General features: G+C 48.1%; 8 protein-coding genes across 8 annotated transcripts; 4 read left to right on the forward strand and 4 right to left on the reverse strand.

Moving 5' to 3' along the window:
* Nucleotides 1–52: 52 nt before the first annotated feature.
* Nucleotides 53–5369, forward strand: BT62DRAFT_1021007 (uncharacterized protein; the record flags this gene model as incomplete). Its single annotated transcript, XM_043178270.1, has 20 exons — nt 53–311; nt 359–374; nt 436–450; nt 508–649; nt 695–996; nt 1049–1213; nt 1268–1684; nt 1735–2040; nt 2096–2204; nt 2251–2289; nt 2343–2542; nt 2593–2653; nt 2706–3097; nt 3149–3305; nt 3354–3483; nt 3532–4012; nt 4062–4807; nt 4859–4916; nt 4966–5123; nt 5174–5369. Exons 1-20 carry the CDS (start codon nt 112–114, stop codon nt 5367–5369), a joined length of 4290 nt encoding a protein of 1429 aa, XP_043039790.1. The 5' UTR covers nt 53–111.
* On the reverse strand, nt 5191–6688 carry BT62DRAFT_931740 (uncharacterized protein). The gene is made up of 3 exons (XM_043186190.1): nt 5900–6688; nt 5687–5850; nt 5191–5635 (listed from the first exon to the last, which is right to left on the reverse strand). Exons 1-2 carry the CDS (start codon nt 6606–6608, stop codon nt 5690–5692), a joined length of 870 nt encoding a protein of 289 aa, XP_043039791.1. The 5' UTR covers nt 6609–6688; the 3' UTR covers nt 5191–5635; nt 5687–5689.
* A 1054-nt stretch (nt 6689–7742) lies between these two features.
* Nucleotides 7743–8561, forward strand: BT62DRAFT_1075879 (hydrophobic surface binding protein; the record flags this gene model as incomplete). Its single annotated transcript, XM_043179161.1, has 5 exons — nt 7743–7971; nt 8022–8084; nt 8134–8251; nt 8318–8418; nt 8478–8561. Exons 1-5 carry the CDS (start codon nt 7786–7788, stop codon nt 8559–8561), a joined length of 552 nt encoding a protein of 183 aa, XP_043039792.1. The 5' UTR covers nt 7743–7785.
* Nucleotides 8562–8618: 57 nt separating this feature from the next.
* Nucleotides 8619–11408, reverse strand: BT62DRAFT_980594 (uncharacterized protein; the record flags this gene model as incomplete). Its single annotated transcript, XM_043189527.1, has 3 exons — nt 8619–8750; nt 8886–11369; nt 11391–11408. The coding sequence occupies 3 exons, from the start codon at nt 11406–11408 to the stop codon at nt 8619–8621; spliced, it is 2634 nt and encodes an 877-aa protein (XP_043039793.1).
* BT62DRAFT_993962 (uncharacterized protein) lies at nt 11346–12833 on the reverse strand. The gene is made up of 6 exons (XM_043190443.1): nt 12675–12833; nt 12401–12625; nt 12285–12354; nt 11919–12232; nt 11694–11864; nt 11346–11646 (listed from the first exon to the last, which is right to left on the reverse strand). Exons 1-6 carry the CDS (start codon nt 12812–12814, stop codon nt 11424–11426), a joined length of 1143 nt encoding a protein of 380 aa, XP_043039794.1. The 5' UTR covers nt 12815–12833; the 3' UTR covers nt 11346–11423.
* A 361-nt stretch (nt 12834–13194) lies between these two features.
* BT62DRAFT_931742 (uncharacterized protein) lies at nt 13195–16335 on the reverse strand. The gene is made up of 16 exons (XM_043186191.1): nt 16208–16335; nt 16153–16158; nt 16017–16099; nt 15948–15967; nt 15836–15893; nt 15452–15781; nt 15048–15398; nt 14838–14995; nt 14713–14781; nt 14382–14662; nt 14096–14319; nt 13907–14043; nt 13838–13861; nt 13605–13780; nt 13355–13553; nt 13195–13304 (listed from the first exon to the last, which is right to left on the reverse strand). The coding sequence occupies exons 1-16, from the start codon at nt 16299–16301 to the stop codon at nt 13253–13255; spliced, it is 2262 nt and encodes a 753-aa protein (XP_043039795.1). The 5' UTR covers nt 16302–16335; the 3' UTR covers nt 13195–13252.
* Nucleotides 16336–16732: 397 nt separating this feature from the next.
* BT62DRAFT_931745 (2-methylcitrate dehydratase) lies at nt 16733–18773 on the forward strand. The gene is made up of 8 exons (XM_043186192.1): nt 16733–16871; nt 16933–17043; nt 17092–17537; nt 17587–17831; nt 17880–17942; nt 17995–18231; nt 18283–18321; nt 18372–18773. The coding sequence occupies exons 1-8, from the start codon at nt 16754–16756 to the stop codon at nt 18454–18456; spliced, it is 1344 nt and encodes a 447-aa protein (XP_043039796.1). The 5' UTR covers nt 16733–16753; the 3' UTR covers nt 18457–18773.
* A 2717-nt stretch (nt 18774–21490) lies between these two features.
* On the forward strand, nt 21491–23301 carry BT62DRAFT_980597 (alpha/beta-hydrolase; the record flags this gene model as incomplete). The annotated part of the gene is made up of 9 exons (XM_043189528.1): nt 21491–21761; nt 21824–21907; nt 21952–22096; nt 22152–22289; nt 22343–22538; nt 22601–22876; nt 22933–22952; nt 22997–23146; nt 23199–23301. The coding sequence occupies 9 exons, from the start codon at nt 21491–21493 to the stop codon at nt 23299–23301; spliced, it is 1383 nt and encodes a 460-aa protein (XP_043039797.1).
* Nucleotides 23302–23307: the final 6 nt, after the last annotated feature.

The following is a 23307-nucleotide window of genomic DNA, read 5'->3' on the forward strand; positions in this document are numbered from 1 at the left end:
AAGAGTAACATCATTTCGAGCTCAGCGGACGAATTGGGCATCAAAGGAGCCACATCGTCGACAGGGCTTCCGGGGACGGCCGAGACCGTGACCACGGCGTCGCTACCATCGATGCGTGCGAAAACCATTCGTTGGCGATGCCTGACGCCCAGGTCAGCTCCCTCTTCGTCATTTCCCATCACCATCACCCTCCCTCCCCCATGTCCGCCCTCCATATCGACTACGACAGCGACGACATGCGTGTCGACTCGGACGACCATTCTCGCCTCCACGACGCTGATGCCGACGCTGACGCCGATTCTGACGACGAGGTAACCGCCATGCATCTTGTAGCCGACACTGTCCCCCATGTCCCTAGCCTCTATGCTCGCCCTGTATGTCTTCTTTCCACTTGTGCATCGTCATTGCAGCCGCTTACGGCCCCTTTCTCCTCAGCGTGATGGGGATTCCGTTCGTCGCTCTCATTCTTTTTGCCTACCACCTTCTCAACTACTCTTTGTCTTATAGGGCTACGAAGATGAGGTAGAAGAGGAAGAGGAAGAAGACGACGACGACGACGACGGCACCTATGCCGATGAGGAATACGCGAAGAAGAAAGTACCGCGAAAAAAGAAACGTCCATCCGCTCCTGCCGCCACAAAACCCCGTAGTATGTCTTGCACCCTCTGTTTGCTATCCCATTAATTTCCGTTAGTCCCTGCTCGCCACACGTCGCCTTCCGATTCTGGTTCTGATTACGGTGTTCGTTCCAAGAAGAAGAGAAAGTCGCGCTCATCTGCCGATGAAGTGCGCGTTTCCAGTCGTGGTAACAAGGTCCCAAATTATGTCGACGACGTACAAGACTTTGAAAAGTTTGACGAGGAAGACCACGACAACGGCTACTATGCAAACAACAATGTCCAATATCAGGAAGAGGACGAGATAGAACTTGTTCTGAACCACTGTCGCGATGAAGGCCGAGAAAATGACACCGAGGATCTATGGTTTGACAACATTGTATGTTAGCCAGGATAACAGTTTCTCGACCATGACTAATTTTTCGACTTAGCGCTTCCATATCAAATGGAAAAACTTTTCACATTTACACAATACTGATGAGACGTATGAATTTTTGAAGCGTTTCAAGGGTCTCAAGCGGGTCGATAATTATATCAAGGGTTACAAGTTATGGCAAGCCCGACTACTGGCGCCAGGATTAACTAGTGAAGATCAGGTAGCCCGCTTTGACATATCACACTCAGATCTTTGATCTCTGATTCAAACACAGGAAGCACTCTTGTTAGAGAAAGAGCGGGAGAAAGAAGATCTAGAAACTTTCCGCACCGTTGAACGAATCATTACCCATCGCGAAGGTGCAGAAGGCGAGGTGGAGTACTTTTGCAAGTGGACCAACCTCAACTATAGCTCTTGCACCTGGGAGCTACAGAAAGATGTCAACCCCATTGCCAAAGAGCAGATCGAAGACTATCGGCATCGCGAAGCGGAAGCTAAATTCCCGTACAAGAGCGTTTCATATGCGAGAAACGGTCGCCCTACCTTCCAACCAATGGACAAGTCTCCGGACTATATATCAGAGACGGGCTGTGAGTTGAAGGACTTCCAGCTGACTGGCCTTAATTGGCTCGCCTATCTTTGGAGCCAAGGGCAGAATGGTATCCTTGCTGATGAAATGGGGCTGGGAAAGGTACGGTGCTGGCCTCTGTATTTTATAAACTGCTCAGCAGTTCCCTCTAGACTGTGCAGTCCGTCTCATTTCTCTCCTACCTTTTTCATGAAATGCACCAGTATGGTCCATTTCTTGTGGTTGTTCCACTGTCGACTATCACTGCTTGGCAAATGCAGTTTTCTCTATGGGCGCCGGATATCAATGTCATCACATACATTGGAAATACCACCGCTCGCGAAGTTATTCGCACCTATGAGTTCGGAACATCAAATAAACGTCTCAAGATGAATGTGTTACTGACGACCTATGAGTTGACATTGAAGGATGTCAAGCAGTTGGGCGAGATCAAGTGGCAGGCGCTCGTTGTTGATGAGGTACTTTTATTACTAGAATTACCCGTTAATTCACCACGCTTACTTTTGTTCTCAGGCGCATCGTTTAAAGAATTCGGCCAGTTTGTTGTATGAGTCCCTCCAAGCTTTTTCGGCAGCATCGAAACTGCTTATCACGGGCACTCCTTTGCAAAACAATGTTAAAGGTTCGTCATTCGTTGCTCTCATATTCGCCTCTCACCGGCATCTCAGAACTCATGGCCTTGATGCACTTTTTAATGCCTGAAAAATGTGGGTCCCGTTTCATTCATGTCTCATACATTCCCTGATTTTCGTGGACGCAGTCGCTCTAAGTGATGAGTTTGACCTAAACGATGTGGACCACGAGTCAAGGATTCAGGAGCTACATAAGCAGCTAGAGTCTTTTATGCTGAGAAGATTAAAACGAGATGTCCTGAAGTCTCTCCCGTCCAAAAGTGAACGCATCTTGCGAGTGGAAATGAGTGCCCTCCAAACGCATTTCTACAAGAACATCTTGACGAAGGTTACAGTTTCTTGGCTCTTTCATACCTATGTTCCTAATGTTTGTCATAGAACTTCCAAGGCCTGGTTAAAAGTGCCAATGGAAACAACAACATCAGTCTGTTAAACATAGGTGCTTCCAGCCGTACTTTCTCACAGACATTGTGCTTATTTTATCGCGCCAGCCATGGAGCTCAAGAAAGCAGCCAATCATCCTTATCTGTTCGACGGAGCAGAAGTTCGTACAGATAACGACGAAGAGACTCTGAAAGGTCTTGTCATGAACAGCGGCAAGATGGTGCTGCTGGACAAACTTCTCGCCCGTCTCCGGCAAGACGGACATCGAGTATTGATTTTTAGCCAGATGGTCAGAATGCTGGATATCCTGAGCGATTATATGAGTCTCCGGGGCTATCTTCATCAGCGCCTAGATGGAATGGTGTCTTCTGAAGCTCGGAAGAAGTCGATTGATCACTTTAACGCCCCCGGTTCTCCGGATTTCGCTTTCCTACTGTCAACCCGTGCCGGTGGGCTGGGAATTAACTTGGAGACCGCAGATACTGTTGTCATATTCGATGTGAGTATCCCATTATACCATGCCTTCCTCAGAATTCCTACCTTGATATAGAGCGACTGGAATCCTCAGAATGACCTTCAGGCAATGGCTCGTGCACATCGAATTGGACAGAAATCGCACGTTAGTGTCTATCGTTTCGTCAGTAAGGACACTATGGAAGAAGATGTATTGGAACGTGCCAAGAAGAAAATGGTTCTTGAATACGCTAGTAAGACACTACAACTTTCTAAGAGATCAGACCTCAATTTCCTCTCAGTAATCAACCAGATGGACACTAGTCAAGCGCATCTCAGCTCCAAGGCCAATCAGTTACGGGATTCGTCGAAACCAGAAAATTTGAGCAAGGACGAACTGACGGCGGTACTAAAATACGGGGCCCAAAAAATGTGCGGTACTGCTTCCTTTCGATTGCTTATTTCTCATAAAGCGCATAGGTTTGACAAAGATGACTCTCAGCAAAGTCAAAAACTCGATGAGATGGACCTCGATGATATACTGAATCGTGCAGAGGACCACGAAACGATGGATGGCGGTGACGGAGGAACATCCCTTGGTGGTGAAGGATTCCTGTCACAATTTGCAGCTGTGAGCGATGTGAAGAACGACATGAATTGGGAGGATATTATACCTCTGGATGAACGGCAGAAATTCGAGAAGGAGGAGGATAGCCGTAAGGCTGAGGAACTTGCAGCCGAGGAATCTCGGGATCGAAAGCGTACTCATGCCCAAGTGTCCTACGAGGGCATGGATGTAGATCACCCTCCTACTACTTCGGCGCCTAAGAAGCCCAAAAATCCAGGACCGACGCGGAAGTCAGCCAGTCAGAAGGCGATGGAGTTGAAGGAAAGAGACGTACGAGTGTTGATTAGGAGTTTGCAACGATGGGGAGATATACGGCAGCGATACGATGTTATAGTGAGTTGGTGTTCTTTAAAGTTTGCTTATCCTCAACGAGTATCCTTAGGTTACCGAAGCAAAGCTTGCAGACAAGAACAAGGGGATGATGCTAGACGTTGCTGATGATATCATCGCTATCTGCTCGCAAGCTGTCAAAGACAGTGAAGAGCAGAAGCGCCACCGAATAGATGCCGGCGAAACGTTGACTAACGCTCAGAAGAGTAAAGCGGTTTTGGTGACTTGTCGCGGCGTAGGTAACATCAACGCCGAAACTGTTCTCTCTCGACATCGTGATCTACGGACTCTCTACGACATTCTTTCAGAGCTTCCAGACCCTTATAAGTGGTCAATACCAGTTGACAATATTAGACCGACGCTAAATTGGTCTGGTCGGTGGGGTCCCCAAGATGATTCAATGCTTCTCGTCGGCGCATACCTGTACGGTTTTGGGAATTGGGAAACGATGGCCAAGGATGAGAAATTGGGTCTTGACGGCAAATTCTTTCTTGAAGAGGGCAAGAAAGGTGAAGACGCTGCGAGCCGCCCGATCCCAAATGCAATTCATCTTGTACGGCGCGGTGACTATCTACTCGGCATTCTTCGAGAACACGACGAGAAATTACGTTCCTATGAGAGCTCTATACGCACAAAAGTCAAATCATCAGCGTCCCCTCCACCGATAGCTTCGACATCCCATGGCCTCAAACGTCGTGCAGAAAGCGAGGCTGTTGCATCGGTCGATGATAACAGCTCCAGGAAACGCAAACGCCGTCCAACCCCAACTTTCACGGATTCAGAGTCCTCAGATGAATGGTCAGTTGTTCACCTATTGATCATAGTCTCGACTAAATTAAGATATGTTAGTCCATCCATGGACGAAGCTGCAACCAAAGAAGAATTACGGCCGGTTAAGAAGCAGCTGGTGAGTGGCTTTACTTGGATAACGTGCAACAATCTTAACACTGCTCCAGAAACAGCTCAAATTGTCTGGAGAGGACATGCCTCGCGACAACAAAGTTGCGATACTGAAAGACTCCCTTGCTGCCATTGGACGTCGAATTGAGACCGTCTTGAACAACAAAGATGCTGCTGGCGAGGACCGAGAGCGGTGGCGACGGCATCTGTGGACGTGAGTTCAGTGTCCATCCATTTCTTTGACGAAGCAAACCGTTCCCTTAGATTCGTGACACTTTTCTGGCCCAAGAAAGTCAAGGCGTCGAAATTGGAAGAAATACATGCGAAGATGGTCATGAAGGAGGGTGCGCCTAGAGCGGGGTCAGAATCAAGTTCTTCCAAGAAGCCTCGAACAAGTAATACTGTATCGAAAGTGAATGGCTCCAGCGCCTCTAGGACTAATGGTAAATCTCATCGATAACGTCATGTCTGTATGTTACCCTCTTTCGTCTCTTCGATCCACCCTACACCTATCATATATATTCCCTGCGCTGTCCTCCTGCATCCTTGTACTATCCATTGTAGAATTTCTGGTTCCCCGGAAACCACCTCTCGTGTCATGAAGAATGACGAGGACTCGGGAGTTGAGTCGGACGGTTGGTAAAGGATCGGGGCTAAATTGTACAAAAGCCCATACAGTGACTTGCTCTGATGTAAAGTCCGCCACAGATACTGTGATCTTGAGAGCTAAGGATGGCATGGGTAACAGCTCTGTAGTTTTGGTGTGACATAACCCACCTATCATCGCACATTCACACGAATACCGGATTTCGATTGTGCTATGTCAACACTGACAATGGGCGGCTCTGGTTTTCCACTTTCCCGACGCGGAAGCCTTTCGGATGTCGAGACATGGGGTTCTTGTTCGTCTATCGTTTGCAAACGAGCACGGGTCAGAGACGCTAGACATCTTATCAGCCATGAAAATATTTCAAACAAAAAAATGCGCACCCTCTATTATCTTCGTATCAGCCTCGCGATGAAAACTCTTCATAAGCGTAGAATAACGCTTTATTTGCCAGCTGAGCTGTGACGCAAGAGCAGTGTTACCCTGCTCAATGGCCCATTTCTTTTCCTCCTTAAAACGGCGGCGTTCACTGTCAGCCAGAGAAGCTCGAGTGCGTAACGCCACCACTTCGCGATCCAACGGACTCATTGAGCCTCTGGGACCGATCATTTCTGAATTCGAATCAACTGAAGTAATGTCGGACGTGGTATGTCTGGATGTATGATGGCGTTGAGGTTCTCGTTCGGTGGTTCTGCGACGGTGACGTGAAGTACGCTCCCGGTCACGGTCCTGGGTCGTGTGGCCATTAGCAAGTGTAGAATGAGTTTTCTTGCTACGTTTTTCCTTTGGCTTGTCAAAGACTCCTGCCAAGAATTCTGTGCAGATGACTCCAAGAGCGACACCGGCGAGGGTAACGATGGGCTTCGTAGCATCCTGGGTGAACGAAAATTCGACATAGACCTTTGCAGCAATGCCGAAAGCGACCGGAATGCCGAGGTTGTGCTGCTTGTAGGCGTACCAAAGTGCAACGCCCTGCCAAACTCCCACCAAAAAAGAGGCCTGCAACGATGGCTCATTCGAGCGCGTGAATTGATCCAGCAGAATGCGAGCACCTATACCAAGAAGGAGAGCAGGGGCCGTCGAGACTGTCATTACAGGCGTTCACCATCGACCGCCACGAGTGTAATGAACAAAATTTGCCATTCTAAAGGTTGCCTCGAGGCAATTCGATGATAGACCGGTGCCACGTGGAATTTACGTAAAAGCTTTACTTAAAAGGAAGTTGTCAATGTTCTACCTCTTTAGCCTGACATAATTGGAACTCACACGTTTACCTATCGCATTCCTTTCGGTCACTTGCAGGATGCGTCCCAGTCTCTACCACTGTTACTGACTTCCTGGGATATGCTTGTGTTTTGATCAAGCTCCTGATTTTGCTCTCATCCTCGTCGTAAGCATAAGCTACAATTCCTGCTTCGAGAGTACTGCACAAACCAATCTGTATATGCTCACGGCTGAGCTACGACATCGCAGTTCGGGCTTTTCTTTGCCCAGTGGAGTGGAGAACTCTTGACATTTTCTTCTCAACTCCAGACTCGGCCGTCACTTCCGTCAGGACGGTGGAGTCTACTTAAGGACATTGACCAGAACAAAAACTCACTTCCCACACGTACCTTCTTGCATTGCTGCTAGCCCCCACAGTTATGTTTTAGCAATGACGGTGGAATCTGTATAGCTATACTGGTAAGTATGTAATATGATCGTCCGTTTTTCAATCGCAACCCTTTCGATCTGCCCTCGAAAACATGTGGAGCTATGATATAGACTCGGTCTGCTGTACTGTGTGGATCTTTGCAAGCGTTCATGCATGTGGTCGCTAATGGTGCAATTTCTTTTCTTCCAATTTTGCCATCGTGACCTTCAGTTCGCCGGAGCCTACAAGCCTATTGTTACCTACATGAGACAAATTTGAGGAAGAAGCACATATTTTTGCGCGACATCCTCATTGCTACTTGTGCTTAGCATACCATGTGCACTCGTTCATCCCGCTGACAGCCTATTGCTCATGAGAAAAATGCTTGTAGCACACATGGAACCATCTCTTCTTCAGTTTCTACTGTTCTTTCAACTGGGTCTCATGAGCTCAACTTTTGGTCCCATGTAGTATCTGTGATTCCTTAGCAACAAGCCACTTCTGAAGCGAATAGTCATGGGGGCTCATTGTCTTTCACAGCTGATTTCACGATTCGCGAACGTGAAGCCCGGCCTGTATGTCTCTCGACTATAAAGTGATACAAATTGTTCCGCATAAGCAGCAAACGTATTCACAATGGTCCAAATTCCCACTGGGTTGTTTCTTCTCCTTTCTGTCGTTACTGCGACCTCCGCAATTCCTACAAAGCGCACTGTTGCACAAGTCGAGGCTGACATTGCCGACATTGTAACCCAAGTCGACGCACTCGACAGTTCCATCAATGCCTTTCCGGCTACTGGCGGAAGTCTGCTCGCGGCACTCGTAAGACATTTCCTATGATATCGAACTCCCCTAACATTTTTATCTTCAAGGCCATCCACAGCAGCGCAACTACATTGATTAGCACTCTTCAAACCGCGACTACTGACACTACTGTATGTCCTGGTGTTGACATTCGGGGAAATCGACTAATCTTTACTGCAGGCAACTGACGCTTTTAGTGAAGACGACGGCGCTACCATCCTCGCGTCCGTTGAAGCCTTCGAGCCCACCATTCTAGATGCTCTTACTGCTATCGTTGCGAAAGAGCCTGCCTTTGAAGGTTCGCTGATTTGTCAGGGTTTCAAAGTGTTGGGTCATGTACTGATAGCTGTACTTGGGCCGACAGCTCTTCCTATTGGTGGAATCCCTGCTTTGGTACTCCAAGACCTCCAGGGCCTCAACTCCGCGACCGGGGCCTTTTCAGATGCATTGATTGCCAAATCCCCTGTATGAGAAACTGTTGTTAAGCTGTCACTTAGCAGTTTTGACGGCCTTCTTCTTGACAGGCTGACCTCGTAGACCAAGCTGATGAGATCAAAACGACGATCGGGAATGGATTTGACACTGCCATTGCCGCATATTCAAACTGAGAGGAAAGCATGAGCGGGATTTCTCAATATCTTGTACGCGAAATTGCATGTCATTTCTTATCGATTTCCACCGTGGTGACCATTGACAAGGACGGGAAGGAGATTCAGTTTTGCTTTGAATATTACTGTCTTCCATGGTGATTGATGCATTACAGCAACGTAGCTCTCTCGTCGCTGATCAGACGAGATCTGGGAAAATCAGAAAAAGTGCCTTAAGAAACAGCACGGTGAGATGCGAATAGCCTGGCCAAAAGGATTGGTTAAACGTACGTGTCCGTGTCATGCCTTCTGTACTCCACGCATTCTGTTCACTTCCTTCCACACTGTGTCCCGGATTGCCCCACCATCCTCCGAGTCGATACATGTGCGCCACCGCTCGAGATCATCAAACTCGATGTTGATTGCTCGTACAATATTGGAAAGGTATCCCAAATCGGAACTTAGTTGCGCAGAACCCACTTGTGAGAGCGTTAGAATGCGAGGGAGAACCTCCTTCGTCAGATGAGTCAGCAGCGTCCGACTCAGTGACGATAGCCATGCAGACGACACCAGCTCTGGACTCGGCCCTTGTGCTAAGGGCCTAGATATACTCTGGCGCCGTGCATGCCCTACGTACACCGGCTGAGGTTCCAAAGGTATCTCGGGTTCGTCAATATGCGGGAGTGTGTGCAAAGAGAAGGAAAGAGCATCATCATCAACGTACACCTCGAATAATTGGGGAAGATTGAGTAAGTTGTCCGCAACACGTTGCACTGTCTCGCTGGGCGACAAAGAGAAAGATGGAACTTGGAGTTCATTGACTCTTTGTGACTTGCCGTCTCCGGGCGCACTCCACAGAGGGAGAGACGCATACCCGGACAAAGGCTTCATGAGCGGCGAGAGAATAGTATGCTGAAGACATTCTTGACACGTTCTGGCGAATAGATACACTGCTGCGCGTGCTTCGACCAAAAGAGGATCAGTGGGGCGAGACTCCAGAAGGGTATGAAGATCGGGAGAATGAAGAGTCGACTGTGACAATAGTTGACTCCGGTTTGAGCTAGATATAGTCGGATCTTCGCGTGATAGGCGAAGGGTAGTGGATACCTGAATGAGGCTGGCTCGAAGCTTATTCTCAAAAGACAGTAGTCGCTCAAAGACGCTTCGAGCGGAAGATAGAAGGTGAAGGTAGTGTTGGAACTCGGCCCAATCCTGTGGTGTATAATCTAGCCCAGATAGGCCTTCTTCGGTAGAAGTGGGTGTAGAAAAAGAGGAAGAAGATGTTTTACGCAGATCGTTGGTCTGCATATCAACGAAAGACTTGAAGAAGCCGTCCAAAGCTTGGACAAGCCCCATTGCACCATATCCATGTGTGAAAGATACACAGCGTGTGACACCTTCCTCAGCGGCACCAAACACGTCTACGGCTCGTTCTCGCAGAAGACGTGCGCCATCCGGATCCGCATCATCGCGCACGCTGTCGTTCTTGGTAATGTGACGAAGATTGTCATCGAGGAAACGCCTCTCGAGGGAGGCATATTCAACCTGAAAATCGAGGAAAGGCTGGAAGAGCTCTTGCTCCCACTCAAGGAGGTTACAAAGCTTGGTAATGTTCTGTGTGGTAGAAGGAGAGCGAGTTGGGGTGTTGCGCCAAGACATGGACATCCGCATTGAACGTCGGCGCTTGTGGGCCAGAGGGGGGGATGTCGGTGACTCGGAAGTTTCTATGGAAATTGCAGAGTGCTTGATCTTCTCCGTTACTTTCTCTGCAGCAGCAGCGAAATCCTCCGTCATTTTGAATAGAGAAATGAGAGTTTTGAGAACAGAATCGCCGTAATGGCTGAGTAATGAGGTAAGCCGTTGAGAAAACGTGGGCTGGAGAGCAGACAGGACTGAGGAGGTAAGTGCTGAGAGAGAAACAGCTGGATCAGGGAAAATGAATGACATAGAGGCGCGTTCGAGATTGAGGAGAGAGAGAAACTGTTCGTAGAATTTAGGAAGGAATTCGACGAACGTCAGTGTACCCTCCCCATCGCAATCCAACAACTGTGCATTCTGCCAGAGCGCCACCACTTCTGCCCTGCAAGAACCATTGTAATAGTTGCGAAATTCATGTTCGCGTTGAATATCTGAAAAGATGGAGAAGTAGCTCTTGCACGCTGCTAGGTCGTGAACGTTAATCGCGGCCACCAAGGCAGAACTGAGGGACGCTTCCAGCTGGTTCTGCAGATTGACCATAAGAGCACGACGAGGATCATATTCTGGAGTATTTTGAAAGACGACCATGCTGCGGCTGGCCTCAGAGAGGCGAGCAGCAGCTTTGGCGTAATTGTGGTCTGAAAGAAGGGATGTGACTTCGATTTCTAGGGTGCTCCAGCTCTCCGCCTCCCGCAGGACCTCACGCGCCAACTCCATGTGGTTTTTTATGGTATCTAAAAAGTGGAGCTTATTGAGGGCCTCCTGAGTAGACAGAGGAACTGCAGCCTTTGCTCGAGAGCGAACACGAACGAGCCCGTTTTGGAGGGTGAGAGCACCGTCTTTCATGAAATGAAGGTCGTAGGTGAGTCTGGGTACGGCGCGAGAGACATCACGAACGGTTCTCTCCAGCTGGGATGACGTGTCTTCCGAAGAAATGTCGAGAGATGCCAGGAGCTGCGTAATGTGTTGGTCGAGTTCAGAGAGCTCGACGGTGTCTTGTTCTCTGTCTTCGGACGTTGGTAGCGTATCGTTGATCCATGAGATGACATCGTCGTACTCGGACAAAGTATCCAATGCTTGGGTATTAGATGATGAAGCAACAGTCATGGTCGGGACCAGCAATGGCATTTCCTATATATTACAGATACAAACAACGATTCGGACCGCCATTCCTACCAACGTAATTCATACTTGGGAAAAAGGTATCACTACAACGCCATCATCTGGCTCTCCCATGCTCTCCCAGCAAATTCCACATAAAATACACGGACTCTCACCCAATCGCAGATCACCTACAATAGACCAAATTGCAGGTATTCTGTAACATGCCCGACACAAATCTAGGGAGATTGGCGTCAATTGCAGAGTGAAAGGGTACCTAGATGATGAGTCTGAGAGGTTTTTCAGTCTATATGTGTGTCAGATATGGGATGGGGAAACAGAACGAAAGCATGCCTGATTTGATCGACTACGAAAAAGTGTTCGCAATTTCCTTGATGCAAAATCCAATATGGTTCGTTGATCCGAAGGGAGAGAGAGCTGAGGATGATGTTATGCAGCGACTCCGGCGCCTTGGTCACTGTGCGCAGTTTCATTGAATACGTTGCGAGATACTGGAGCATTTTGCTAGGACGCAACGACGTAGGTCATCATGCTGATAAATGGACGGGAAGGACGTACTCGGCACAATCAGTTTCATTCATACCATCACCATAGAGAACATCTTCGATGCATACCACAGAGCCAGAACTTGCTTTGACGTCTTGAGGAATCTGGTCTCTGGTGACCTGTCTATGCGACACTCTTTCCTTGGAAAGGTCGTTTGACACACAAGGCATCGTCTCTACGATATCTCCCAAAGTCTGTGAAGAGAGAAGTGCGTGCTGCGATGTCCGCATGGTAGTACTGGATCCTTTAGTGTATATTGTGACAATAACAAGTGCGCATCTCGTGCTATCCGGCAAGGAAGGGCCATCGTTCGGGTCGGAGGATTTCTGGAATGAATATTGGTTATCAACTGTGTATTGTACGAGGTATCACACGAACAAGTTTGGCAAGGGCGTTCTGATCTGAATTCTTGGGCGGCCTTATGAAAAGAGAAGCTTCTGAACAAAGACTGAAAGCAAATAAGAGTCACATTGAACTGAAATTGGCGGTCTTACGGGTAGCTGGAGAGATGTATAGTCTGAAGTGCCTTGTTCAACTCAAGTACTTGCGGCGAGTCTTCCTTATCACTGTCGGTAGTGTTCTGAGCTTTACGGCGAGCTTTGGCAGTGCTTTGGGTAGCATATAAAGCATCTACAACGGCATAATGCTTCTTGAGGATGTGTGCAGATAACTCTGGATTGTCCCAGACTTTGCTGACCGCATCGCAAATGTCGCTAACACTGAATAAATGCTTGAGTGACGAGGGCCAGAAATTCGCGTAAACCACACCTGAACTCATCCGTGTCCGTCTCACTAACAAAGGCATGCTGAGGAATATCAGAAGAGACAAAATCTGCTATGGGTATGGGCTCTGAAGATGGCCCAAAGTGAAATTCGAGATTGCGAGCTAGCCTAGCAGTAGCAATCATGGTCCGTGCATGAGAATAGTCATTGCGTCATCGATATCCCACCATCGGGATTTGAAATTTTGGACGCGAAGCGTCCTTAATAGGAGAATGCTATTCGCCCCATGCTCAGTATAGGCTGCAAAGACAGTCGCTCACCTTCGCTCCTTACCAGTACCTTCTACCGCCATTATTACAATCTATACTCGCACCATTTCAAACTATGCCTTCAACCGGCGTCTTCACGACACCCCCAATCATGTTGTGTATCCAAGAGTCCACAGGCTCATAACCGCCCTCTTTTTGCGGTTGTAGCATGGGCGACACCGCCGCTCAATCCGCAACAACGGCAATGCTTCGACCGCACAAGCCTTCCAGGAGTAACAATGGCGTCACAACCAACGGGCAAAGGTGATTCGTATATATTATGAAGATGAATTTTTACCGGTACAGCGTCATAATTTACATGTAATTAGGCTCCAAATTTGTGATGTATGTATTCCATTCTGCCCAGCTAGAGATGATTTCAGATCACAAAATCATCCACAATACACTAAGACTCACTCGAATCCTGACGGAGCGCCAGTCCACATGTTGATGGTATTGTTTCCTACCTCCTCTAACAACCCGAAGTCTGTGTACATAGAGGGCCCTGAAAACGATGTCTGCGGATGACTGGAGGCCTGGAAATTTAATAGATCGTCAATGGCTCCAACTTGGTTGGCAGACTGTGTCAGATCTTCGTCAAAGTAGTGTTGATCAACTTCACGATAATCATTATTAACATCCCGTCACAGGCAGCGTATATACTTACCAGACGTTTGTGCATCTCGCGAGCTCGTTGGCATTGATTCGTACGAGTCCCACGCTCGAACAGCGAGAGCAGGCCCGGTTAAATAGTCAGAAATATCATTCTCCCGCGCGCGTTTCTTAGACGTGACACTTTCCTCCGTAAATGACGCATTCGTTGAGATTCCATTGAGCATATCCCTTTGGTTCCGTAAAAACCTCGACGGGGAGGTGATGTGGGCAGCGGATGGATCTCACCATAGACGACCAGCAATATTCCACCTATAGAAACGTCAGTTCGCTCATTGCTGATGGCGTGAGCAATACCTTTCAGAAGCGTATTTCAAGGTTGCCTTGCAGTTCTCTACATCAGCTAGCTCTTTTTGTAGATTCAAGGAAAGCCCTGCGCGTTTACCACTCCAGATGTTCATAGACAGAACAACTCCCGAAATGAAAGCTCCCATCTGTGATCAAGCGTCAGATGTCCGCGAAGATTGATAGATTATAGCCACCGACTATAATATGCGGTATAACTGCACCAGTTTTAGCGCGGTGGACCTCGACCACGTGGCTGCATGATCTAGCGGCATTCGTGCAGATGGCGAGAGATGGGAAAGACAGAGGTGAGTCTGTATGCAGAAAGGGTCGATGAATTTGTATTTGCAGCATGTAGTACATGCTGTACAAAGCCACAGATTGGAACAAGAAGGTGGAATCTTTACGGTGCGGATCCCATCGGACTGCATGTGGACGTTGCATTAACGACTCCATATCCCGTAACAAATAATTCACACAGACGTACGATGATCAGGGATCGAGTCAACCCATGCGTTCAAGGACGAATCCAAGTCTGCGACAAGGCGTTGCTCCCAATCCTTGCCAGTAAGCCCTAGCATTGCACGAGACTTTTTGATGGAATATAGCGTCCTAAGCACAAACGCTAAAATCTCGCACAACTTGAGGTGCAAACAAAAATATGTTATTTTCGAGGGCGTGTTTGGGGGCTGGTGAAAATGAACTCTTCCATTGGGTTCGATCTCCCAGTATTCGTCGTCACATTCGACTGGGGTTTCCAGGTCAAAACTACAAGGAAAATTGTTAACACTGGAAATACAATCATAGAGTAGACACACTCTTCATCTCGTATTATGGAAGGTCGTCCGAGAAATAGACTGATGAGCCTATCAAGCGTAATCAGAGCCCTGCCGTTTGATGAACGCCTATCAGTGTTTGCTATCGATGGGAGAGGCTTACGGACCAAAATGCCCTTTTCTTCAGCTCATCCTCCACGGTCGGCTGGTACCCTTCCGGCTTACGTCTATGCAATCCTATCTCGACTGCGAAACGCATTCCTATTCCAACCATAGTCCAGCCGAACTGAGGGACCGAAGTACCAAGAGAATATATCACCCCTAGCTTTATACCGAAGTCAATAGATATACAAAGGCCCGAAGGAAAGTAAACTTGCAGCGTAATATTGCAATTCGTACAACGACGGCGACTCGTATATGGCGTTTTTCACAATACGTACCTGTTCAAAGAACTTCCAACCGGATGAAAGTTTTGCATTCGGATCCGAGTAGACTCTTGGATCGTTGGAATATCTGGAAGCAATGGCAAGAACGAGTAGCAATGCAGCGCCAAAGTTGTGATCCCGCAGATGAAGACCTTCGACAAGATTCTTGTCAAACGTAGGCCGGTGCAGAATGGGAAGGACAGGGTTAATCGTTTTGAAGTATATATCAACGAGTAAAATTATTAGATCATCGTCTGGGAACACATAATGAGGTGTTTCTCGTTCTGCACTTTCTCGCTCCCACTGACATCGTCAGTAGTTTTTAACCAGTGTTGAAAATCGACAGGAGTACTCACTGGTTGGAGGTCAAAATACTGACGATAGTCTGACACACACAGAGAAGCTTCTTTACCCATAAACTCGGATTTTATGGACATGGCGCTTTTGACGAGTGAAAAGCTGCTAGAAGGACCAAAATACCTGTTGCCAAAGGTGTGCAGGGACATCCTTTTCAAGTGCTCCAGCAGCTCAATATGCGGAAGATCACTTTCTGCGCTATCTGAGGGCTCAGATGGTTGACGAGGACTTGACGACTCGCCCGTGCTGTCTTGCAGTGATGAGGGACTGTTATGCAGTTGAACCGGAGAATAAGCATCATCCTCTTGTATCACAACTTCCGGCTTGAGCTGGGACTTGTTAGACACGCCAGAAGATGATTAACGCAGGTGCACAGTGCTTACCTCCCTCAACATATCCTCGAGCTTGTTGACGCGTTGTTCAAGTTCCTCTACATAGCTGCTTGAAGGAAAATGAGACCAAGCACGGGATGATAAACGTTGTGGAAAAGAATACTTTGTTTTGGGACCACGCTTCTGCAGGGATGAGTTGAGCAGGATAGACATGCATGCCGAAGAAGTCTACCTTGATAGGATCGGTATGCATGCACTTTGAGTCGAATGCGATGCAATTTGAACAGCGACCGCTTGGCATGGTCGCACTATCACCTGGGACATGGATGAAGCGGTTGGAACTGAGATGAAGCGAATACCAGGCCTACACTTGACTGGAAAAGATGTGTCAGAAATGCCCTTAGAGACGACAAAGATAAATACTTTTCTTCTTGCGACATATATCACATGCGCCGGGGAGGCGACGTTTCTTTGCAGCTAGGACCGAGGGATCGTCCGTATATTCGTCGTCGGGCATGATGGGGCGGGAGGACAAGTCACTGATATTATTGAGATGGCGTCTGATATATGTCCCTCGGCAATCCACCGGCGATGAAATCATGACCGCGTGACCGCCCCAAGCGCGTCCCTCTTCCGGCTATTACCGGAGGCCAAGTTGACCGTATTTCAAGGCTGAGTCTGGCGCAACCCAGCTCTTCCTGCTACCATCACGGGAAACGCCCCCAAATGCTCAACCGTGTCTCCAGCCAATTTCTGCTGCGGTATTGCCCTCGCAAAATCCCTCTCACTGTCAGTGGATCTACCCTCAATATCCCCAAGCGTCCTTCTTTTGCTCCTCCCTCCATTTGCGCTAGAAACATGTCTGCTACTCATGGTGGTGAGTCTACCCTCAGACCTGAACCCGACAAGGTCCTACAAGATATCGCCGATTATGTTCACAACTTTCAAATTGACCCCACGGGGTTGGCAATGAAGACCGCGTCCCTTTGTTTGATCGACACCATTGGTTGTGGTCTCGAGGCGCTGAGGTTCCCAGAGTGCACAAAGCTACTTGGGCCCGTTGTCGACGGCACTGTCGTTCCTAATGGTAAGGTTTCTTCCCTTTTTGTTTTTCTTCATCTCCCCCTTCAAACCCGCGTTCGGCACAGGCACCAAAATACCCGGAACCAACTATCAGTTAGACCCCATCCGGGGGGCTTTCAACATAGGTACCATTATTCGATGGCTCGATTTCAACGACTGTTTCCTAGCTGCTGAATGTACGTAGCATAACAACCACCCCTTATCATCTGACTGTTATCTTCCAGGGGGTCATCCCTCCGACAACCTTGGTGCAATCCTTGCTGTCGCTGACCATCTCGCTCGCCAAGGACAGTCTTTTGCCGTCAAGGACCTACTCGAGGGCATGATCAAGGCTCACGAAATACAGGGAGGTCTTGCCCTCCTCAATTCCTTCAACAGGGTTGGCTTGGACCATGTTGTGCTCGTCAAAGTCGCCTCCACTGCCGTGGTGTCCAAGATGCTTGGACTCAATCGTGACCAGACTATCGATGCTATCTCGCAGGCTTGGGTTGATGGTCAATCGCTTCGTACCTATCGCCATGCTCCTAATACCGGACCTCGTAAATCCTGGGCTGCCGGTGATGCCTGCTCCCGTGCGGTCAACCTAGCTCTTCTCGTCAAGAAGGGCGAGAAGGGTCTCCCGTCCGTTCTCACTGCCAAGACGTGGGGTTTCTATGATGTTCTATTCAAGGTAATGCCCCGTCTAACTGGATATACGAAAGATCTGACTCTCCATACAGGGCAAGCCTTTTGAATTCCAGATCCCCTTCTCTTCTTACATAATGGAAAACGTCCTCTTCAAGATTTCCTATCCCGCCGAATTCCATGCTCAAACTGCCGTTGAGGCTGCTTACATTGTCCACGCAAAACTGAAAGAGCTAGGAAAGACTGCAGCGGACATCAAGAGCGTAAGAATCCGAACCCAGGAAGCTGCTATCAGGATCATTGACAAGAAGGGTCCACTCGACAACTTTGCTGACCGAGAGTCAGTGTCTATATCACAGTATACTGTTCTATGCTGACTCTAACATAGTCACGCCATCAATTACATGGTGGCATATCCTCTGATTTTCGGTGAACTCATTTCGGAAAGCTAGTACGCGTGTTTCTTGTCTATGAAACGACTTTTTTCACCCACATCACTCTAGCACTGACGCCTCTGCCGCTGACCCGCGTATCGATGAACTGCGTGCCAAAATCTACTGCGTTGAAGATAAGCGTTTCAGTGTCGAATATCATGAACCTTCCAAGCGGTCTATTGGCAACGCTCTCCTTGTCGAGTTGAACGACGGTACTGTATTGGATGAGGTCGAGGTTGAATACCCCGTCGGACACAAGAGGCGTCGGGATGAGGGTACTCCCCTTCTGATTGATAAGTTCACCAGGTAATCTTTCTCTTCTATTGCTGCTTCGTCGTGTTTACGATTATTTAAAAGGCATATCTCCCATCATTATGGCGCAGCGCACCAGAAGAAGTGAGTCCTATAGTCTGCTTTTGATACTGTTTTGGCTGACATCAATATAGGATTTTGGACATAGTCACCGGCGATCATGCTTCATTCTGGAACCTCCCAGTTGATCAGTTTACCGATCTTTTCGTCAAGCCTTAGATATCTGGAGTCACAATAAGTTCGAGCGTAAACTTGGCTATCATCGTCGTGTATTACAAAGTGGCAAAACATTTGGGTTGACTGAGTTCCGTTCCTTATAAAATACGTAAAGCTACATTTGACTGGTTCATGGATGCATGAACAATAATCGAAAACATTAAAGCGAATAAGAGAGAACGAATGGTTTAATTACTTCTTGTTCTTGGCCCTTCCCTTTTTGACCAGAGTCTCCTCTGCCTCATTTTCCTTGCTACCTTTAGGGATATTACTGCTTTTTCGGTAATCTGCCGTATTGTTCAATGCCGATGTGTATTGCGGCTTTACACCCAGAACAAACGGATTGGAATGAGGCCCTGATCTCCCGGCTTTCTGAGGGCTCGGTAAGGTCTCGATTGTACGACGCAAGTGCGCTATCGGTGGTGATTGGGGATTATGATCTCTCAGCGTGGAAGACATGGGCGCAGTCGATTCTAGGAAACCTTCTATGTCTTCTTCTGGAACTACTGAAAGTCGGCGTTGAATAAGACGCGCCAGAGGGATCGAGCGAGGCTGTCGGGATATAGTGCGGAAGCGACGCTGGAATTCGGGCGAAGTAGGAGGAGGCGTCGAAGTACTGCGGCTGGTCTTGGGATTATATACAGACGGTGCTGGTGGTAGCGGGCTGTTGAGAGGGGTTCCAGGAGGAGGGGACATCTCACAAGAGCTTTGCGCATCCGAGGAATATATATGGATTGTCGGTCGAGAGGGACGCAAAGGCAAAACAGGAGGATCATCGATAAAGATATCGGGATTATTCATGTGCTCGACAACAAACCTCCGCAGCTCCGTATCGGAGTTCCTGGCTTTAAGGACAGGTCTTTCGAATGGAGGAGGGTTATATTCGTGGTAAAGCATCTTATCAGAACTCGCAGAGAAGTAAGGAGACCATTGTAGTTCGGAAAAATTAGGCGGAGTAAGTAGGGCATTTTGGAGTTGCTTGATACGGTATTGATGGGCGATATCAATGGCAGACATACGAGGTCCAGTAGGAATAATGACTTGGGAGGTTAGTTGCGGATTTGTGCGAGATTCAACAAAGAGGCGGGGGCCAGACCGAGGAAGAACCGGGCTAATACGAGAGAGAGAGGAAGCAGAGTTATATGGATGATTTGTATCCTTTGCGACTGAATTTTCCGACCAGTGAATTCCAAGCCCAACGAGATGGTCGTCAGAAGCTGAAAAGTCCTGAGGAGACTCTGGGAAAGACATTCCTTTTGTTAACTCAAAGTTCGAGCGCCGTTCGTGTCTTGAATTGCTATGGCTTACGCCCAAATTGCGTTTCTCTTGAACAAAGGTCGAATTTACCTGCGGGGATTGCAACACAGACATGCTATGTTTTGCAGGAGCCAAAGTCAGAATAGGCAAAGGCTGAGATTCTTGTCGCGTAGTATGTTGAAGGACTGTAGTTTTAAGCCCCTGTGATTGCGTAAGAGCAGAAGGAAGATGGACGGCCTTTCTTTCTCCGCCACATGACGGATGCCGCCGAGGATCACTAGAAAGAGGCGCATCGGTACCAAGTCCCCAGATCATTCGAGACATATCCTCTCCCTCGATAATGGTGCCTTCTGCACCGCTACGCATACACAGTTAGCGTCGCAAATGAAACATTGCCAGCTACTCACGATGGGCAACGAGCATAGGGCAATGAGAGCGGACCGTGTAATGCAGGTATCGGTCTTGGGGGAGAACTTGCCCAGGTTAACCAACCTAGACAGATGTTGTGAGTGTATATAATGACACACTGCAAGAAATGAAAACTAACCTTTTTCTTCAAAGGCGGGCCGTGACTCGGTCTTGTGGAGAAAAGATACGGGGACTTGAACATCGTTCCCGATGATCATGATAGATTCAGGAGAAGAAGGGGGAGAAGGGGTTCGTGGAAGACTAGAGTAGCGAAGCCGACGCGTTCGAGTGCGTTGTAAGCTATTTTCTAAAAGGTGAATGCCAGAGTTATCGGTAGAGATCGAGGCTTCGAAACATTCGGAGGAAAAGGAATCATCCTTGGGAAGAGAAGATTTGGAACATTCAGGAAGAGATACAATGCGAGCGCCCAATTCCCCAGGATCTACCCTGCTTGGAGGGGAGGTTTCTGGCAGAGACACGACGCGATCATTACTTGGTGCCCGAGAAGGGCCATTGAAGGGTAAACGAGGTTTTTGAAGGCGGCGCACGATTAGAGAAAATTCCGGTAAGGAGGATGCACCATTTATGTCGGTATATGCGCTTAGTTCTGATTGGAATATAGGAACTGCAGGTGGCGAAGAGGTTGGTGAAGACGGCGGAGGCACGGCAGAGTCCGTTTGAACGGCACGGTCGACATATAGTCGATCATCAGCCATTAACGCGGACAAGGATTACCAGCGTTGCTGGCCGGATGCTGCAGTCGTTGATGGCGGAGAACAGCGATGGTTGGAGGTGGTCGGCGGAAATTGAAAAGCAGAGGAGCTCAGCAAATAAGAGCAAATATCTAACGCGTCGCGATCGGCGGACCTGTCCGAGGACACGTGTTGGTACTCTAAGACTTCAAGGACCAAGAAGCCTCAAGAACCTAAGAACAACATTCTGAAAGCGACATTCGCGTTAATTAATGACAGTAACGTACAGATATGCATGTGTTAAGCTGATGTATGAAAGCTCTTCTGAGGTCTGCCTGACAAGTATATCGCCTGCCAATGGCCCTGACTCCCTTTACTCTCTTACCGGGGTGCGTTCTCACCTTCATCATAAAATGATTTGCTCATTCCAATTTCACTAGTCATCAGAAAGTGTTACAGATGTACAGTGCTCTATCCCGCAATTGTCTGATCCGAATCTTCGTAATGCATGTAGGGCACTTTCTGTCAACACATGGGGACTACGACCGACTCGCGCTGCGGCGTGCTCAGTCTGTATCTTGTAGTCTGGTGATATCAGGTACGATGCCACGGGCATCATCTTTAAAATCTTTCAAGAATATATAAGCTCCAAACCCCATCTCCTTCTTCGTCAGTCCCTCATGTCTACCCTCCTGCCTCTATTATTACTTACTACCGGGTTGGTAGTCTCACCAGCCCTTGCCCAATCACTCTCCTTGACGTCTAACTCTGGCGTATGCGAAACGACAGATGGCGTTTCCCAAGTGTCAGGATACATAAACATATCCGACGACAGCGACGACGCGTTTTGGTTCTGGTTTTTTGAGGCTCGAGACGATCCGGACACCAAACCTTTGACTCTATGGCTGAACGGCGGCCCAGGGTGTTCGGCTATGATTGGGCTTTTCCAAGGTGAGTGCTGTACCTTTCACTTAGATGACTTGGAGTGACAATCGCTCATACTTACTTCACAGAAAATGGACCGTGCACAGTCAACGATAGCGCAGAGACCGTTTATAATCCCTACAGCTGGAATAACTTCAGCAACAGAGAGTTTTGTCTTTATAATTACCCTTCCTTTTCCTAATGTTTTGTTATACAGTGATCTACATCGATCAACCTTTTGGCGCGGGTTTTTCCAGAGGATCGACCTTGGTTAATTCGACAGATCAAGCGGCTGACTTCATGTGGCAAGCATTCCAGATCCTATTTGCTCACGAAAAATTCAGCAAGTTCGAAGGCAGAGAGTACGGTTTTGATTCGTGCGGCCCCCTTCCGGTTTAATATAATTCTGTTTCACAGATTTATCATTGCAACAGAGTCCTATGGCGCTCGCTTTGGTCCTGTCTTTACACAGTACTTCCATTCACAAAATGCCAAAATTGATAGCGGCGAGATCAATGGAACTCAAATAGAAGTCTCAAAATTGCTCATCAATGAGTGAGTGATTCCGTCCTCGCATTCTTCTGGTTCTTACATACTTTCGTCGGAAGCGGTAAATACGATCCTTTAATCCAGATGCGGGCTTCAGTCGAATATGCAAGAAATGCTCCGTCCTATGGACCGCTCGTCAATACTTCTGTCTTAATGGAAGTGGCAACGGCCTACAATGAAACTTGTCTACCTGCTCTACAAAACTGCTATGATGATGGCGATGCCGACACTTGTCACGATGCTATTGTTTCCTGCGTACGCTAATTCCTCGATGATATACCTCCTTCATTAAATAATGCAAGTAATGCTCTTCCCAGACTCATGACGTGTTCAACCCCACGGTTGGAGACAGAGACCCTAACGATTTGCGACAGAATTCCTCGACCCCCGCGGACGATGTTGTCCCTCCAACGTTCTACCTCGATTATCTCGACGACCAAGACGTACTCGATCTGATCGGCGCTCAAGGGTCGTACGATCAATGCGATGACAGTGTCAAGTCCCGCTTTTCCCGCAGTGGAGAAACAGGTCGTTCTTTTCTATCTAATCTGGCGGAAATTGCAAGCGAGGGAAAAGTCAAGCTCTTGATCTGGGTGGGTCCCTGAACAATGCCGTGAAAATCGAGGCTAAATGTAAGTTCTCTATTTAGGGCGGAGATGCAGATATGAAGTAAGTGCTTGCAAAGCAGTCTAACCTGTGTCTAATGTTTGTAGAGCCAACTGGCTGGGTATTCAAGAGTGCATTGCCTCGATGGATTGGCCGGGTCGTTCCGTATTCAATGAGACATCTCTATCGGCATTGACTATCAACGGAGAGATTGTTGGTCAATATAAAACTGTTGTCGACACGAATCTGACATTCATGTATGTCGTTATTATCGTCAATGCTCCTCCCGTTCTTATACATTACATGTAGCCGAGTCTTTGAAGCTGGGCATTCCATGCCAGCATATCAACCTGAAGTTGCACAAACTGTCTTCGCCAGATTTTTAAAGGGAGATGTCAACTCTGACGACTAGACGGAG

This window comes from Guyanagaster necrorhizus (assembly GCF_019112545.1).
Source record: "Guyanagaster necrorhizus MCA 3950 unplaced genomic scaffold BT62scaffold_12, whole genome shotgun sequence".
Classification (NCBI taxonomy): domain Eukaryota; kingdom Fungi; phylum Basidiomycota; class Agaricomycetes; order Agaricales; family Physalacriaceae; genus Guyanagaster; species Guyanagaster necrorhizus.

Bases quoted from the DNA above. Each gene is read 5' to 3' on its own strand.
- BT62DRAFT_931740 (XM_043186190.1), bottom strand. From the start codon at position 6,608: ATGACAGTCTCGACGGCCCCTGCTCTCCTTCTTGGTATAGGTGCTCGC. The intron at 5,851-5,899 runs GTGCGCATTTTT...TAAGATGTCTAG, and splicing joins TGATACGAAGATAATAGAGG to CGTCTCTGACCCGTGCTCGT.
- BT62DRAFT_993962 (XM_043190443.1), bottom strand. From the start codon at position 12,814: ATGATTGCTACTGCTAGGCTAGCTCGCAATCTCGAATTTCACTTTGGG. The intron at 12,355-12,400 runs GTAAGACCGCCA...ATTTGCTTTCAG, and splicing joins ATACATCTCTCCAGCTACCC to TCTTTGTTCAGAAGCTTCTC. The intron at 11,647-11,693 runs GCATGCTTTCGT...ACACACATATAG, and splicing joins TTCGTAGTCGATCAAATCAG to ACTGAAAAACCTCTCAGACT.
- BT62DRAFT_931742 (XM_043186191.1), bottom strand. From the start codon at position 16,301: ATGCCCGACGACGAATATACGGACGATCCCTCGGTCCTAGCTGCAAAG. The intron at 15,782-15,835 runs GTAAGCACTGTG...AACAAGTCCCAG, and splicing joins TCGAGGATATGTTGAGGGAG to CTCAAGCCGGAAGTTGTGAT. The intron at 14,320-14,381 runs GTACGTCTGTGT...GTCCACATGCAG, and splicing joins TGACTCGATCCCTGATCATC to TCCGATGGGATCCGCACCGT.
- BT62DRAFT_931745 (XM_043186192.1), top strand. From the start codon at position 16,754: ATGAAGACCGCGTCCCTTTGTTTGATCGACACCATTGGTTGTGGTCTC. The intron at 16,872-16,932 runs GTAAGGTTTCTT...CGTTCGGCACAG, and splicing joins CGGCACTGTCGTTCCTAATG to GCACCAAAATACCCGGAACC. The intron at 18,322-18,371 runs GTGAGTCCTATA...ACATCAATATAG, and splicing joins GGCGCAGCGCACCAGAAGAA to GATTTTGGACATAGTCACCG.